Here is an 18,565-nt window from a genome sequence, read left to right as displayed (position 1 = left end):
CCATAGCCAGGGAGACAGACCAGGGACAGACTGCACTTGCTCCCGGTGTGGAAGGGATTGTCACTCCCGGATTGGCCTTTTCAGCCACACTAGACGCTGTTCCAGAACCACCTTTCAGAGCGCGATACCATAGTCTTTCGAGACTGAAGGTTGCCAACTACTACATAGGCAGGTGTTTCTAAATCTCTCAAGAGGATTTTTACAATCATAGAGGTTCTCTTTTTCAAGAACCAACAATGTTTCAGAATGGATCTTCCTGTTTTGGTCTCACTTCTGGCCTCCAGTTCTCCCATGCAGGCTGACAAGCAGCTCCATCTCTCACATGGAGGGCAGCCACGACGCTTCTTGCTCACACCAAGAGCAGGTGGAATCACTCAGCTCGGCTTATCAGCTGCTTCAAGGTCTTGCCATTCTCAGCCATTCAGGGAGCTGCCGGTGTCCTCTAACTGGCGACCTTCTGATGTTATCCTCGAGCTAACAGAGGCTCTACCCTCTAGACCAGACCTCCTGCCCTGCTCATCCATAATATAAAGTTACAGTTAAAGTAATGCAATATTTTTCTTTTCTTAAAATTGCTTAACGTGTACGTTCCATGGTCTCCACTATGAAGAGGGAATAATGAAGGGGGTTTGTACATGAGTCGAAACTGACTGCTGTCTAAAAAACTATCTCATAGGTGGGGTGTATTTCTTAATGTACTTTGCTTTTTGTGTTCCTAGCATGTCTTTGGGTTTTTGACAGTACTAAACTGGTTTCGTGGAATATAATAAAATGTAAAGTATTCCGTCAAGGTACCTTCCATGCTTCAATTTTGCATGTGGTTTACGTATGTGCATCTCCTGCTGAATTTGATGGGATTGGAATAAGTTTAAGGTACTTTAACAGGTATCTAACTAAGGTACTAACAGCAGCAACTGTTACCCTGCACATGCCCGATCTCGTCTGTTCTCGGAAGCTAAACATGGTCAGGCCTGGTTAGTACTTGGATGGGAGACCGCCTAGGAATACCGGGTGCTGTAGGCTTATACCATAGTCTTTCGATACTGAAGGTTGCCAACCAAACCAAGGTACTTTAAAGGATTCTGTCCAGTAGAGTGGTATCTAAATTTCTGCAAAGTTGCAAGCAAGCGTGTCAAAATATTTACCTGATAGTGCTATAGTAATGGGATACTGATACCTGCTTTCCTCCATAAAAGAATGCTGTATGAATTATACTTCATTCATGGAAGCAGTTGGGTATATTTATGAATTAAACATATGACACTGGACAACTTGTTCTCTATTGCAGGCATGTGGCTATGCCCATGATGATATGGATTCTGTGTGTTTCACACAGACCATAGAATTTGAGCATCCTGATACTGTCTTTCACTTTGGAGAAAAGCAAGTTTCTAATAAAGTATAGTCTTTTGCTCACAAAAAGGAAAAATTAAAAAAAAATTAATACTGTGAAGATCTGCTTAAAAATCTGTGGATAATGGCTGGTGAAATCTTCAGCAAAATATCAATGCATATCTCAGTTCTTCATAAAACATTCAAGACTTTCTGTAATGGGTCACAGAACTTGACTTGTCTTAAAGCAGAATTTGATATTTTCTTTTTAGATGAGTGCATAACTAGCCTGCTCAATAAGGCCACTGACTTTGAGTTTACTAGTGATAAATTAGCATTGCTGGTTTACTAGCATTGCTTTCCAATGGCAGTTCATATGTGTTGTATCATATTTTTTGACCGTGTGTTTATGCTGTAATTATGATTGTCTTGGATCAGGTATTCATTATGCAGGGTGTATAAGCATGGTATGTTAGTTGCAGGTGATCTCTTGAGATCACAAAAGCAAGAAAATCATATAACAGCAACACCAGATTCAAATGGGCTGGAGCCCAATTCCCCACTTAGCAGACTCTCGAGGTGCCACATACAATTTACTGTAGTGTGCTGACTCTACCAGAATTGGCTGTCATTGCTGGCCTCTTACTGTGCTCTTCTGTGCTTCGTGTATCCTTTGATACCCAGCTTCCAATTCAAAAAGAATGGGAAGGGATGAGGGAGAGAGTAAGCTTGATGCTAAGTGTTATATAGTGGGTCAATGTGAATAAAAGAAGGCATAGAGAGAACAGCTCAATATGTTTATTCCATCTTCAGAACAGAACCTGGCAATGAATCTGAATGAATCTGACACAAGGCAAAAGCCCCCTGGCTTTTATACCCTTTAGCTCCGCCAGACTCCCCATGATTGGTGCAGTTGAAACATTAACTAGAGGGCCAATCAGATGGTAGGATTTCGATCCATCACCCGATTGGCCAGCCAGAACTCTGGGCCAATCAGATATGCAGGATTTCGATCCTGCATAAGGTGCATACATAACACTAAGGACATCTACTTACCTCTGAAGTTGGTTCCATAATTTCTGTGGAAGGTGAAAGGGGGGTGCTGCTTGGAGTGGAACCTTTCAATGAGTACTTTACTCATCCTAACAGAGCAATCCTATGCATTTTAACTCAGAAGTAAGGCCCACTGTTTTCAGTGGAGCTTACTCTCAGGTAAGCGTGCATAAGATTGCAACTTTAGTCTTCTGGAAACAAAAGAATTATAGTGAATGAATCTTACATTCAATACATTCATTCATACATTCTGAGGACAGGCCCTACCAAATTATTTTCTGACATACTAATTTCCCATCACCTGGTTTTAAATAGCATTCATCATGCCTGCTGAGGGCCAGAAGTGCTGTCATTAGGCAGGAAGTTGTGTCATTAAATAGGTCATAACCAAAAAAAGAGCACTTTTTGAGATTTAGGAACTCATTAGCTGCAAATGACAAAAGAGAATATTTGCAAATCTTGATAGTATTTCAAGATATGGGAGAGCCCAAGTTTCATGTGGGCTGCCCTTTCAGCAGTAACACCTCAGCTCTGCTCAGCAGCTGAGAGCCTGTGGGCTGATTTATGTCTGACACCCCTGTTCTAGACACTCCAAGTTACAGTCATGACATTTTTCTAATGCAAACCTCAAAGATACCAACTGGCTCAGCAAGAGAGGATATGCCTGGATTGCCTTACATTTTAGTGCTTCAAGCTGACTTGCTAAAATTGCTGTATTGGGGTGGGGGGATTTGCCCTTTTGTATGAGAGCCAGGCCCTGGCCCCTAGCTGTCCTTGGGACTGTTGTCCTAGAGTGCTATCCCTTGTCCAAAGTTAGCATAGGCTTGCTTGTGGTGCTAAAGTTTAAACCAATCTGTAGGATTGGACAGCTTGTCAAACAGATTAATTTGTCTGATTTTCCATCTTTATGAAAAAGATTCTGTTTATGCTAGTCCGCATAATAGAGAGGCATTTTAGACTGACTAGGAAATAAAGCACAAGGGGTGCCTCAGGAGTTTTGTGACTCTGAAAGTTTGGAATGCTGCCTTCATAGCTTCCTATTGGTCAGAAATGTCCCCCCACCCAGATGCGCATTAGTGATTCTATTTAAAAAATGCCATTCCTCACTGTGCTTCTTGCTCGTGTGACAGAGAGTGAGGCACTTGCAAGAAAGGACAATGTCGCACCGAGTTTGTTTGCTGATATTTCTGCTGTGTCTTGGCTTTACTTTCCCGATTGTGAAGGGAGTCTTTATGGACAAACTAGCCAGAAAGAAGCTGTGTGCTGATGAGGACTGCGTGTGTAAGTTTCATAATCAGTTTGTTAAACCTGTGTGCTTGCAAAAGGGGGAACTTTTTGTACCAAGTAATGCCTTGGACCTCTCAGGGTGTTGATTATCATATTCCAGAGTTAAAAATTTTAAAGAGTCATCCTATTGCCAGACGTTTCTGCAAAAGTGGAATACTGTGTGTGGTTGATGACATTGATTGTCTGCTTCCTGATTATGCAAAGCACTGTGGTGTTCACAGAGATTTACAAGGATATCTGTCTTTCCTGTCATTCTTGAGAAAATCAAGCTACCTTGCTTTATGATGTTTTCCATTTCAGATGCCATTTCTCTGGCAAGAGCAGAAGCTGACTACAATGCGCCAGACTGCAGATTCATTAATATTAAAAAGGGACAATTGATCTATGTTTATTCCAAGCTAGTGAAAGAAAAAGGAGCTGGAGAATTCTGGGCTGGAAGTGTAAGATGCTCTCTGATATATAAACTGCAATATATATAAAAGATATACTGTATAAACTTCGATATATAAACTCTAAAGTATATCCTACCTATACTTTGGTACCCACATTTTAAAAATACGTATAATGTTCACCAGAGTCCTTGAAAGTGCCAGAGATAATGGGGAAATTCTGGGCTACATCTCTCAGGGAGTCTATATTATATACTCTGAAAATGAAGAGCTTTCTGGGGTGGTGGCCAAATATATAAATATGATAATTAAGAGATGTATTTCTATGATGGTCACAAATGGTTGATACGTGGCAGCAAGGCCTGGTTGGTCATGGTTGGAGGTGAACTGTCTGATTCATGTATCCCTCCACCCAATCTTTTGTTTTATACTGCTTGGATTTTAAATATGCCAATAAAGATTTCTTGTATCTTGTATATACTCGAAGCATCCCTTTCCTTCTCTTGCTAAGCAATTCATGGTCTTAACACTGGAGTGGGAAGGTAGAAGAGCATGAAAAGCTGTAATTTAATAGGGAAAAATCATTGTCACTCTGGGATGAGATTTTAATGAGATGTTTTGATAAGACTCAGGCATTGGAGGCTATTGGCCAAAAGGCAATGTAAAAATAAGAGAAACACAAATGTTTTCTAAAGTAATTTGGGAATAAATATTAAAGAGAGTACTGTCAAAAATAAACCTGTGAATATCCCTTAGGCAGAAACCTTGAGCACACCTACTAAGAATGTTAAGTCCATTGCTCTGTTTACTTCTGAGCTAAACATGTTTTGATTGCATTGTTGGACTTCTTTGCATAAAGATACCAGGCTGTGGTGAAAGCATCAGGCTACTTTCATACTGTATGCTGCTATGGCATATACTAAACATCTGCTTTCTTCTAGAAAAGAAACTATTATCAATGCAATAAAGCAGCCCTATTTTATTTGGTGCTTAAAAATTTATTGAAGTGTCCAAATCTTTTCTAATTCTAATTTCAAAAAAACTATTGAGGAACAATTAAAATAAGCTGTGTTTTCATTTTTTTAAAAATGCATTTGTTGAATTTTAACTTTTAGTTGTGGGAAAGATGAATTTATCAAAATAATAATAGTCTTTTTTTTGTTGGTGCCTTGTAGTGGTAAAAATCACCTCCCACCGAAACAGTAATCCTTGCTTTCCACCAAAGGAGCACGCTCATTTGCTCTGGAAATGCTTAATTCTGGGTTTGTTTTGTCACGTGAAAGGTTTATGGGGAACAATATGAGGACCAGATGGGCACCATTGGTTATTTCCCCAGGAGTTTAGTCACAGAACAGCATGTGTTTCAACAAGCGAACACCACCATTTTCACAAAGGTAAGAAGTGAACTGTACCTTGCTAGTTAAAGGAATGTTCTCAACTGGTCAGTGCTGCTTCACTGTCAAGGCATCCTAGTCTGTAACCAAAGTAGCCATGCATATTTTTGACCTCGCATTTAGACAGATATTTCTGCTATGGTAATTGGGTAACATCTAGCTTTACCAAAATCTCTAAGGGTTTAGGACCCAATCCTATCCAGCTTTCCAGCACTGATGCTGTTGTTGCAATAGGGCATGCCCTGCATCCTGTGGTGTGGGGACAGTCACAGAGGCCTCTGCAAGGTAAGGAAACATTTGTTCCCTCACCTTGGGGCTGTATTGTAGCTGCATCAGTGCGGAAAAGTTGAATACGATTGGGCCGTAAACCTCTGCAGAATTTTCCTCATTGACTTGGCTCTGTGTCTAGAGACTCCTCTGAGCACAAGGTATGCCCTATGCTTAATTGGCACGACCATGTCCTGTTGCTAGATGCTCTCTGTTTTCTGCCTGGGCAGTATGCCACATTCTCTGCTTCTGTCCTGTCAAGTCCCTCTTAAGGGAAACTGGGAAACTTTTTTCTTATTTGTGTTCGGAAGGCACTATGCTCTCTCAAACTACTGCACCCAGTTATCACTGAGGTAGTAAAACTGTTACCCTGCACATGCCCAATCTCATCTGATCTTGGAAGCTAAGCAGGGTCAGGCCTGGTTAGTACTTGGATGGGAGACCGCCTGGGAATACCAGGTGCTGTAGGCTTATACCATAGTCTTTTGAGACTGAAGGTTGCCAACCAACCAGTAAACCTGCATCTGGGGCTATATATATCACTGCAGGCAGACTTGAACCCCAGGTCTGAAAGTGGCTTGCCTTATCAAAACAATTGTGATTTCTAGGTCTTTTCTCTCTTGCTTTTTACATTAGAATTGACTTCAAATTGCCTACTGTTTTTTAAAGTATAACATCAGGCCCCTAATAAAACCATTTCTGTTTATGCCTTTCTCAGGCCATTGATTTCTTCTGCGAGTAGAAGCACATAGTCCGGCTACCTACCAGGTTGTTAATGAAAGACTGTTGGAAAGGAAGATAAGAAATGCTGAACACAAGATGAACATAGTCCTATTTTTCTACTGTAGATTCCTGGGAAAAATAGGAAGTTTGACTTTCCTAAACAATATTTTTAAATTAAAAGGATAGAAAAGATTGAAATTAGAATAGTGTGTAATTTTTATTTACGTTGCTGTATTTGATATTAACCATTGCCAGAAATGCTTTTGTGTTGTAAACTACTCTATTGTCTTTGTTTCAAAGTAATAAATGTTCAACATTTTAGGGAAGAACAAAAGTGCTTTGTGAAGTTGTGCTTTGGCCCATATGTCTGAGCTTTTCTTCTCCCCTGCTGTGTGTTCCGTGTTGCTAAATGTCAGAATGAAACATCTCCTTTTCCATTCTTATTTGTCAGCTGCCTCTGTGAATCACTTTCACATCAAAACTCAAAAGAATTGTGTATAACCACAGTGAATCAATACTGTATACAGCAGTGTTTCTCAAATTGTGGGTTGGGACTCACTAGGTGGGTCACGAGCAAATTTTAGATGGGTCCCCATTCATTTCAATATTTTATTTTTAATATATTAGACTTGGTGCTACCATGGTACGTGACTGCATTTGGGGAAATGTTACAGACCTGTACTTTTAACAAGCTACTATGTATGTTCTTTTAACAATGATAGTCAATGGGATTTACTCCTGGGTAAGTATGGGTAGGATTGCAACCTTGGATTGTTAAAAATTTTCCTGCTTGATTACGTCACTTCCGGTCATGACCTCACTTCCGGTGGGTCCTGACAGATTCCCATTCTAAAAAGTGGGTTCCGGCGCTAAATGTGTGAGAACCACTGGTATACAGTATATATTGCAGAATTGGTTTCAGGTCAGAAGGCACTAGAATGTTCATGCTTTACTCTTCCTATTTCATCTGTTAGGGACTGTGGAGCATTAAGCATGCCTGAGTGCACTCCTGTCCTTTGGTGCTGAGGATAGCTATGTTCTGGATTAGATTACAATGGTAACCAATCCCATGATGGTGGACAGTGCCACACACACACACACACACACACACACACACACACACACACACACACACACACACACACATATATATTAAGGAGGGAAGAAGGTCAAGCTATCTCAGATCAAGCTGGTACTTGAGCAGCTCTTTCTTGCTGCACGGCATGCAAGACTGGCATGGTGGGGAACAGCACTAGTAGGGCTGTCATCAGGGGTTGGCCAACTTGGGCACATAAGCCTCTAAGAGTGCCCCACCTGAAGTCCACCCACTTTTGTGTGGGGTGGAGGCAGGATGCACTTCATTTGAGCAGGTTTTTCCATTACTGCCTTCTCCCAGAGGGAATGGAGATTTCAAATATGAGTTTGACCACAATGAGTTTTATTATTAGTTTTACTAATACGAGAGAATAATGTAATGTGCATGTAAAGAGGACTATCAAGTCCCTGTGGGGCAGTTTCAGTGCTCTTTTTACACATCCATTTTAGCTGAAATCAAGCTTTGCTGACTGTACTGATACAAAAAAAAGTTAGCAAAATAATTGCATTAGCTCACTGTTGTCAATGACAATGGATTATTGCTGTGGTTCCCAAAGTTTTTAGCACCAGGATCCACTTTTTTAAACAACACTCTATTGGAACCCACTTAGGTTTACCAGACTTTAAATAAGGACATCTAAAAAGAAATATTTTATTTATAAGTAATAGCAGTGCTTTTTTTGTAAAAAAAAAAAAAAAAATGTGCAGGAACTCACAACTTGTTAATCTTTTATTTATTTATCCCATGCATGTCTACTCAGAAGTAAGTCCCATTATAGCTAATGGGGCTTACTCGCAGGAAAGTGTGGATAGGATTATAGCCTGAGAGCCCAAGCCTATGCGTGCCTACTCAGAAGGAAGTCCCATTATATTAAATGGGGCTTACTCTAAGGGAAGTGTGGACAGGATTGTAGCCTGAGTTCTCTTGGGATTAGACTGCCAACTTTTCCCACCAGCTCTTACTCCAGTGGTGTTTATCAGCAGGGTAAGCTTCAGCAGCTGGATTTCTGCATATCAACCTGCTGCTAAAGCTTTGCACACTAGCAGCAGGTTGGTCTTGCTGGCTAGTTCACAGTGGCAACTGGTTGACCAGTAAGTGTGGGGCACTGGGGCTTCAGGCTGTGATCCTAGCCACACTTTCCTGGGAGTAAGCCCCATTGACTCTAATGGGACTTACTTCTGAGTAGACATGCATAGGGTTGGGCTCTGAGGCTGTAATCCTACCCCCACTTTCCTGGGAGTAAGCCCCATTGACTCTAATGGGCCTTACTTCTGAGTAGACATGCATAGGGTTGGGCTCTGAGGCTGTAATCCTACCCCCACTTTCCTGGGAGTAAGCCCCATTGACTCTAATGGGCCTTACTTCTGAGTAGACATGCATAGGGTTGGGCTCTGAGGCTGTAATCCTACCCCCACTTTCCTGGGAGTAAGCCCCATTGACTATAATGGGCCTTACTTCTGAGTAGACATGTATAGGGTTGGGCTCTGAGGCTGTAATCCTACCCCAACTTTCCTGGGAATAAGCCCCATTGACTAATGGGCCTTACTTCTGAGTAGACATGCCCAGGACTTGGCTGGCAACTGATGCAGGAGGCAGAGACACTGATGGGAGGGGCTGAGCTGGCAGGATGAGTCCCTCTGAAGCCTGCCCCCCTCCACCCTCCTCTCACCTGCTCGCTGCTCATGGCTGCTGGTCCCTATGCTGAGTATAATGGAAAGGGGGGTGAAAGTGGCACGGGTGGGCAAGTCGGATCTACGATATCCCGCTGGCCCACTGCGGGACTGTCCCAGGAGCAGCTGTGTTGAAGGAAGTCCTGTTGCTCCACAACCATTTCTGACTCATAAAGCACTGTGATTGGCTCACCCCGCCCTGCCTCCCTCAACCCAGAGCCGAATCTCAACCGCCCAGCTGCTGCAAACCCCAGGGCTCTGATTGGCTGAGAGAGGAAATGGGCGTGTCCATGAAAAGCACCGCCCTCCATGGAATTGTGACTACCCAGTGGGGAGAGCATTGCCGGGCAGATCACGTGCCTCTTGTCTCTCCTTGTAGTCCTGCCTGGTCTTGATTGCTGCAGGCAGTAGATTGTAGTCCTATCTAAAAGGTGCCGAAACACCGTTCTGGTGCGTTCTATTAGAAAAAAAGCCCTGAGTAATAGTAACCAGAAAAAAGACCCTCAAACAGCTCTCCCTATATTTACACATGCTTGCAAACTGCAGGAACTGAGCTCTTTGCAGGGTAATTGGCAGCTATAATACCTGATTTTTTAATAGCCTCAGGGCTTGAGGCAATTAGTTATCATATCTTTCCATCATCCTTTGGCGGCTCACCAAAAATGAGGCCATGACCCATCAGTGGGTCCCGACACACAGTTTGGGAACCACTGGATTATTGTAAACTGTTCTGGTATGCCAGACTATATTGCTGTACTGATCAACCAAGAATGTCCTAGAGTCAGCAAGTGTCCTTGGAAATGGTGTATATACACTCAGACAGGTCTATGGGTGAGGTTCTTAGGGACTTTTTGTGACAGGCTGCAGACTTCATAGCTATATGCCCCCATGTTATGTCAATCAATTATGCTTGCAGTCAGTGGATCAACAGAGAATTGTTAGGGTCTTTTCTTATTCCGGTGGGACCTTCCTTTGGGGGCCTTTAAAGAATGCCACAGGCATTTCAGAGCAAGTGTGGGGGTCGGTTGTTGATCAGTGTGTAACAAGTGTAATGGATGTATACAAGAATGAACTGAGTCTTAGGGAGTTTAATTGGGACAAAGTTAAAGAACCTTTAGTTTAAATAAGTCTAGCACTTAGATACTGTACTATGTTTTCATTGTACTTTCCTCTCTCTTTCTCCAGGTTCTGCAGCAACCTCTCATACCCTTATTTTGAAATGTTCAGTGCTCTCTGGTTTCATGTACTGTTTCAACTAGCCAATTGGCTTTACAGTCTGCATTTTGTGTCGGTTTACCTCTTTCATGTGAAGAACTGCATGGTCTTTTACCCAAACACAGTGGTTTTCAGACTGGGGTGTCGCAATGCCCCAGCCTGAAGGCCTTGGCCTCTTTCCCCTTAAGGGACAGGGGCAGGGGGGAGGCAGGGAGGAGGCAGTGATCCCCAGGATCCAGCTGCTCAGGAGGGCTGCAGGGACTGTGATGCACTCACCAGTCCCTGCAGCAGCCGTCCTGGGATGTGAGGAGCCCTGAGCAAGTATCTGCAGGGCTCCCCAGCCTTCTAAAAGTGAATCTGGAGTGATCATGCTCCACTTCCAGTTTTGCGGAAGTGGAGCGCGGTTGCTCCACTTTCATTTCTAATGAGCTGGGGAAACCTGCAGACGCTTCTGCAGGGCTCCCCGCACCCCCGACAGGCTGCTGCAGGGACTGGTGAGTGCACCCCAGTTCCTGCAGCCCTCCTGAGCAGTGCCATCCTGGGGATCACGTCGCTGCCTTCCCCCTGCCCCCGCTGCCTCCCCCCGCAAGGACTTACAGTGGTGCAAACTCTCCTAGAGAGTTTGAAAATCGCTGCCCAGACAGTTTAGGAGACTGTGTTGTTGGCATCCTTCAGTCTCGGAAGACTATGGTATTGCACTCTGAATAGTGGTTCTGGAACAGAGTGTCCTCTCCAGTGCGTGAAGCCTGGGTAAAGGAGATATGGAGGATAGACTGTTACCCATGCAGCAGATTCCCCCTCTCCACGTCGCTGGAATGGGCCAATGGAAAGGCAGAGGCCAATACGGTTGGTTCCAGCGGCGTCGCAGGAGTTGCCAGAACATGACTGTGTTCAGCCATGAACTGCCTCAGGGACTCCCGCTCCAGATTTTGCTCAAGGTTGACTCCTGAAGCCTTTTCCATAACTGGATGTAGCCACAAGGCAGTGGAGGTTTGGGATCAGAGTTTTCCTTCTCTCAGATGAGCTGCCTTCCCAGGCTGACAAGTCCCATCTACCCGGTGGCTGTTTAGTCGCCTCTTACAACAAGTACAGCCAAACTGAGGCCCTATTCTTATCCCCCAGTCCTCAGGGGGATTATCTTCAGTATAATTCACAATTATTCAGTAGCCTTGTGCTGACCTCTAGTGGTTGTACTGTGCTTTGGCTTTTAAAATGAAATTGCTATTATATACCATGGCAGTATCTTGGCAGTCTGACACTAGTTGCTGGCTCATATGCTGACAATAAAAGCTTTTAGAGAAAATCAGATCAATAAGCTACCAGTTTAGATACAACAGGAGACATTTTCAGGAAATTCTGTTTGTGTCTATTTGCATTCCAGTTCCAAAGGAAGATTAATAATAATAATAATAATAATAATAATAATAAAACTTTATTTTTATCCCGCCCTTCTCCCAAAAAGGGACCCAGGGCGGCTAACAACATATAAAACAAATTAACATAATTTCACAGATAAAAACATATTAAAAAACACATTAGCAGAACCCATAAAAACAGTAGTCAGAAGAGTCAGAATAAAAGAGCATAAAACAGCAGTTCTTAGAGGAATCGGGCCTGTAAAAAAGCAACTAAAAGATATATAAAAGATGTTAAAAAGGCCAGAACGTCAGAAGGCTTGGTTAAACAACAAGGTCTTCAGGACTCAAGAGAGGGAGCCATTCTCAAGTCAAGGGGAAGGGAGTTCCACAACGTTGGTGCCACTACTGAGAAGGCCCTATTTCTTGCCGCCGCCCCACGTACCTCCTTAGGCGGCGGCACTTGTAAAAAGGCCTTCTCTGATGACCTGAGAGGACGAGCCGGATTGTACGGGAGTAGGCGATCTCTAAGATAACCTGGCCCAGAGCAGTATAGGGCTTTAAAGGTCAAAACCAGCACCTTGAATTGGGCCCGGAAACGAATGATTTTGCTGTTGAGCTCAACAAGTTACTCTCAATCAGTTATCCAAGCAGATGTCTTGGCAAGCTGCTTAATAAAAACCATGGGATCTATATTGTTTTGTTGCTTCTGTCCCAGAGAGTCAACTGCTTAAACAGAAATGATGATAAACTAACAGAGCAATCCTATGCATTTTAACTCAGAAGTAAGGCCCACTGTTTTCAGTGGAGCTTACTCCCAGGTAAGCATGCATAGGATTGCAACTCTAGTCTTCTGAAAACAAAAGAATTATAGTGAATGAATCTTACATGCTGCCTGAGGACAGGTCCTACCAAATTATTTTCTGACATACTAATTTCCCATCACCTGGTTTTAAATATTTTTTGCACATTGAGAGTCAAAATGTGTACTTTTAAAAATTTTCATGTGCTCCCCTTACACTAAGATGTTTAGAATTTAAAAATTCAGGATCATAGGGGCTCATAGATGGTAGTCTTTGATAATCTTAAGAAAAAGCTACTAGAATCCATGCAGTCTTCCAACAGGTTTTAATTTAAAAGCAAACGTGCTGACCCATGGTCTCTGCAGTGTAATTAAGAACACCTGAACTGCCTTGATCAATCTGATCAAGGCCCACCTAATGGTTTGCAAGAATCCTGAAAAAACAATAGGTAGCCCAGCAGGAATTGGCCAATAGACTATTCATAGAGCAAAATCTACTTTTTGCCCACCCTGCAGTACACACTACAAAGGTTGTGAGAGAGAGAGTAACAAAATACTGCAGCATCAAAAACAGATGACGTTTCCAGGTAGGCTCTAAATTTAAATATATATATATGGTTATTTATACACAATGACAAAACAAGCACAATCAACAGGCATAGTATTAATTTTAGAAAACAAAAACCAGCTTAGTCTTTGGTTGACTCAATGCATTCTTTCACCTCTAGATGTCCTCTTTGTTTCAGCCAAAAACCAGTTACAAACTAAATGACCAGGTTTACATGAGTCTTCTGGATGGGTCTGGGCATACCAATACTCTGTTAACTACCCTGTTAGTGTTGGTCCCTGGAGGGCTCATCTGCCATTCACCCAAGCCTGCTGCTGAGTTTTGAAGAGAAGATGGATGAGCCCTTGTTGTTGCCAGGCAGAATGCTGTCTTTAGTAAACTAGCTTTAACTGCAGAATCAGTCTCAAATATGGCAGAATTTATGCAGTCTTCCAAATGATTTTTAATTTAAAAGAAGTGCTGCCTGAACAGATACAGCATAACTAAAAACACCTGCCTTAGTAAGTTTAGAGGTTCTGCCTTCTGCCGTCCTTTGATGGAAAACTGGTCACTTCAATTTTCTCTCCTACTGGGCAACATGGTCATGGAGTATCAGTAAGAAAATGTACTTTCTAAAACAGGGGTGCCCAAACCCCAGCCCTGGGGCTACTTGTGGCCCTCTAGGCCTCTCAATGCGGCCCTCAGAGAGCCCCCAGTCTCCAGGGAGCCTCTGGAGTTTTGTTGGAGCCCACACTGGCCCGATGCAACTGTTCTCAGCGTGAGGGTGACTGTGTGACCTCTCGCGTGAGCTGTGGGATGAGGGCTCCTTCCACTGCTTGTTGTTTCATGTCTGTGATACAGTAGCAGTAGCAAAGGAAAGGCCAGCCTTGCTTTGTGCAAGGCCTTTTATAGGCCTTGAGCTATTGCAAGACCTTCATTCATTCATATAAGTTCATCTTTAATATATTCATTTATGTAAACTTATGTAAATTTATTCAAATTTTAAATGTAAATTAATTCTTCCCCCCCCCGGCCCCCAACACAATGTCAGAGATAATGTGGCCCTCCTGCCAAAAACTTTGGACACCCCTGTTCTAACATATCTAGACTCAGTCTAAATCTTAGAAAACTCAGGGTTCAGTCCTAACCCACTCTCCAGCACTGACATAAGGGCAAAGCAACTTATGGGTAAGGGAACAAACATTGCCATACCTTGTGGACTGCCCCTCATCTGCAGGGTGCAGCACATGCCCCACTGGCATAGCTATGCCAGTGCTTGAAAGTTGGTTAGAACTGTGCCCTCAGTTTCATGTGACTGTTTCCCTGTGACTGACTGCTTCTGAGGTCTCTTTCCAAGGCAGTATGGCAGAATCTTTGGGCAGTGGTTGCCAAATGTCCTGGGATCATGGCTCCCCTGCAGCCTCTTCTTTCTGGCTCAGCCTGGTCCCGCCACCTTTTTGGTCACACAAAATCTTGAGCAATCCCAGATGGTAGAACCCAGAACTCATGTGATCCAAGACGGTGGCACTGATCTCATGCAATCCGAGATGGTGACACACAAATATTGCAAAATTTGGGCGCTGCCATCTTGGATCATGCAAGATTTCACGTAATCCAAAATGGCAAAGCCTGGGAGAGCTGATAGGAGGAGCCACCATGCGCATTCCACGGGACGCCTGTAAGTGCACCGTGGCATCCCAGGGCACCACGGCACACACTTTGGGAACCTCTGCATTAGCGATTTGGTTGTGACATGGTCTGTTGAACTTGTGACACATAATCACAAATACCGGGAATAGAAATGGGTAAGAGAAACATAAGAAAAAGGAAATTGATTGAAGGGAATGTGCACGGGGCACACTGAACAACTCCACTGAGAGTTTGAGAAGGAGCAGGTGAGACGCAGGAAGAAATCTGAAAATAGCTTGCAGGATCTGACAAGGGAAAAGCAGAAGCACTGAAATCACTTCTAAGGTGACCTTTTTGAAAAGCTGCTATTATCTATGACCCTCAGTGCTACATTCCAAATGACATTTTGAACCTTCTGCAGATTACCCCATAACACGTTTGCCACCTCCCGGTGGGGGGAAATGGCTGTTCTTCATTAGAAAAGATTTCATTTATGCAGATGAAAAAGCCCATTATTTAACACAGAGGCCATATTTTAAAAATAAATAGCCTGGCCATTGCTCCTTCTCCTGCCATGGGCTCCCCTCCAGAGAACTGGAGCAACAATGGAGTGAGAAGGAGCTGAGGCAAGTGCTCCTCCCTCAGATTCTAACTTACCTCACCCAGTGGTTAAGGAAGATGCTTTGGTGCAATGGATTCCATGCTGTTCAAGGCAGTGAAGATGGGACCCTTGGAGACTCGAGCAATCTCTCATAAGGCACCAAGCCGGGTAAGTGTTTTGATTCATTTTGCTCAAAGTACTTTTAACTGTCCCCTTTGGCACATGTGTCATAAGTTCGCCATCACTGCTCTCTAGGCCGTCACTCTCCTATCTTCTATACTTCCTCTTGCATTCCTTCTGTCTCTTTGTTTATCAGTCCAAGGATCAGAGGCTGGTGTATTACCAGATTAATTTGGAATCAGCATTTGAACTATTGTCTCTGGTGCCAGAAGGTCTTGGGTCAGGCTTGTGTGGATCCTACAAAGTACAAAGCAACTGCCATCTGCCATGACTATCATCACCACTGGAAAAGCACTGATGCAGATGCAGAGCCAATCCAGGACTTCCTGATCCCCCCTCTACATTAGGATGTGCCAGCCTCTGCTCTTCCCACTCTTCAGTGTTCTAGCTCAGCACTCTCCTCCCCTCCCTGATTCATCTTTTTATCTGTTCCCTCTCTTCCTTTTCCAATCCAGAGAGTGGAAAGAAGAGGAGAAGCCATGGAGGCAAGTAGGCCGACAGAGGTGAGTGTCCCCCACCCCCCACCTGCTGCCTGAGGTGACTGCTTCAGTTGTCCTCATGGATGGGCCAGCCTTGCGTGGGTGGATTCCTAAGCAGAGCTTTGTTTCCAGGAGTTAGATTACTGATTCCAAGTCAGGGTTGTCTGCATCTTGCCTAGGAAGAAAAAAGAAAAGGGCTTCAATGCCGCCAGGATTTGTTACAGAAGGTTCACGACTGATGACTTCTCAATGCATGTGGGTGGATGGATGCTTTCCATCACACACTGATATGCGCTGACAGGCTGTGTGCCGTTGCCCAAACAGGCCTGACAATTAAAATGTGCTTGCTTGATGTGGTTAGCAAAAGATACTGCTCTGCAACTGTCTTTTTCAAGCCTGGGGGAGGGCCAAACTAGACGTGGTTCTAAGCAGTTACATGTTGCTTTCATCTCAAGACAAAAGATAGACATTGGTGGCTTCCCTCCCCCCCCTTGAAATGCTACTGCTGTGGAGTCTGTACTTTATGGGGTTTCGGACAGTATTTATTAATCCTTTTGGGCCATTAAACTGCTGTAGCATTGGTTCAGTGAATATATGCTGGCATTTTAGAATGCTTTCCTGTTTGTCATTGTAGCATTTACAAAACCATTTTCAGAGCTGACATTTCTAATTTTTTTTTAAAGGTAATGCCTTTGTCTTTGCTTGCCAAGACAAAAATTATGAGACCTCTGTGCTCACTTATATATAACACTTATATAACACTTTTAACTTCTGATGCTGCCAGCCACAGCATAGAGATGATTAGAGACCCTATCCCTGGAGGGCGGATGCTACATTTCTGCTTTCCTGGAGCTTGTTACTGGATTTGCTCTAAGACCCATGTGCTGTAACATGTGCATACAGGGGAAAATCTGTTGCATGTGTAGTAGATCTATCTTGCTGCAACTCGGTGGAATGGCATGACATGAGGGGGGATATGAGGTTAAAGGCGTAACAATAAGTACATTCTATTGTGGGCTTAAGAATACAGTAACTGGGAAGGGGAATCAACATTGAAGGCAATGATACGTACACAGCAAATTCTCAGGCAACCAGGCCCTAGGGTGTCAGTGATTTCTAGATAGGCATGAATTAATTAGCAACCTTCAGTCTCGAAAGACTATGGTATAAGCCTACAGCACCCGGTATTCCCAGGTGGTCTCCCATCCAAGTACTAACCAGGCCTGACCCTGCTTAGCTTCCGAGACCAGACAAGATCGGGCATGTGCAGGGTAAGAGTTGCTGCATAGGCATAAAGTGAAAGAGTATAACTCTTTGTAAGGAGAAGGGGGCACATAATGATGAGGAGGAGAAAAAGGAGGTGGAGCAGAATATAGGGAAATTAGGGACATAACAAAACCCAGGGGATATGTAGTAGTGGGAAAAGGACAAGAAGAAGCAGGGGAGTGCTGAAGTTCCAACCATGGTATGAAATGCAGTGGCATATTCAGGGTATGGCAGGTAGGGTATGTGCCCGGGCATCACTTGAAGGGGGGTGCCACTGAGCAGCAGCTTCCCAGCTGACTCTCAATTTCCACCGAGCTTCTGCAAACTCCTAAGCACAGTGCTGTGCTTGGGGGCCTGAAGCCTTTCTTTTTTGTAGCCTGAACCAGGGCTAGATGCAAGGACTGAGCCCTTTGTTGGGCCTTAGAAACACTGTTGGTGAGAGAAGCTTGCACCGCAGATGCTCAAAGGGGTGCCTTCTCACACACAGCTGGGCAGCCAGTGGTTTGCAAGGTTGCTGCCGTGGTTAATGAAGTCTGCCTATAAAGGAGCCTGGAGCAAATCTCTAGCCCTCCCCCTCAAAAGTAAAAGATAGACCAAGGTGTCCTAAACTGACACACACACTAACCGTACTCACGCCAAAGGAGGCAAAACTAGAAACACTAAGTATCTTGCCAATCTGACCGTACATGAGACATGGAAGATGGGAGAGGGGATTTGTGGGTCAATGGTCAGGGATGCCAATGACAAAGGTTACTGATCCGTACTCCTGAGACAAGCCTGTAGTATTGCAGAGATTGTGGGACTAGGGTGAGGCTAGGGTGCCAAGACACAGAGATCTCTTGGTTCAAAGGAGGGGGAAAAGGCAGGAAGAACTGGGAAAACATAGAATATATATATATCCCACCTTTCCCATGCCAAAGCAAATGCCCAAGGTAGCAAACAAAGCTTATGAACAGGTACAAAGTATAGTCACAGGTAAAAACATCAAATAAGGCGTTAAAAACAAATTTTCACATAGTGGAATATAACAATAACTAACAATTAAAGTAAGTTCAGGGAGGCAGTCAAGTTATAGTAGTATTATTAGAGGCATAGAGGGCAAGTCGTAAGAGGCGACTAAACAGCCACTGGGTAGATGGGACTCGTCAGCCCGGGAAGGCAGCTCATCTGAGAGAAGGAAAACTCTGATCCCAAACCTACACTGCCTTGTGGCTACATCCAGTTATGGAAAAGGCTTCAGGAGTCAACCTCAAGGCAAAATCCGGAGCCGGAGTCCCTGA

The 18,565-nt window shown here is 43.8% G+C and overlaps 1 protein-coding gene and 2 pseudogenes across 1 annotated transcript; 2 read left to right on the top strand and 1 right to left on the bottom strand.

The window, feature by feature from the left end:
• Positions 1 to 3,517: 3,517 nt before the first annotated feature.
• OTOR (otoraplin) lies at positions 3,518 to 6,756 on the top strand. The gene is made up of 4 exons (XM_066609779.1): positions 3,518 to 3,666; positions 3,973 to 4,112; positions 5,345 to 5,455; positions 6,441 to 6,756. The coding sequence occupies exons 1-4, from the start codon at positions 3,543 to 3,545 to the stop codon at positions 6,462 to 6,464; spliced, it is 399 nt and encodes a 132-aa protein (XP_066465876.1). The 5' UTR covers positions 3,518 to 3,542; the 3' UTR covers positions 6,465 to 6,756.
• Positions 6,075 to 6,193, top strand: LOC136638238 (5S ribosomal RNA; annotated as a pseudogene).
• A 10,432-nt stretch (positions 6,757 to 17,188) lies between the features above and the next one.
• LOC136638133 (5S ribosomal RNA) lies at positions 17,189 to 17,310 on the bottom strand (annotated as a pseudogene).
• Positions 17,311 to 18,565: the final 1,255 nt, after the last annotated feature.

This window comes from Tiliqua scincoides, chromosome 1 (assembly GCF_035046505.1).
Source record: "Tiliqua scincoides isolate rTilSci1 chromosome 1, rTilSci1.hap2, whole genome shotgun sequence".
NCBI classification, from domain to species: domain Eukaryota; kingdom Metazoa; phylum Chordata; class Lepidosauria; order Squamata; family Scincidae; genus Tiliqua; species Tiliqua scincoides.
The sequence above is the reverse complement of the archived record's forward strand: the minus strand, read 5'-3'. Positions and strand labels throughout refer to the sequence as shown.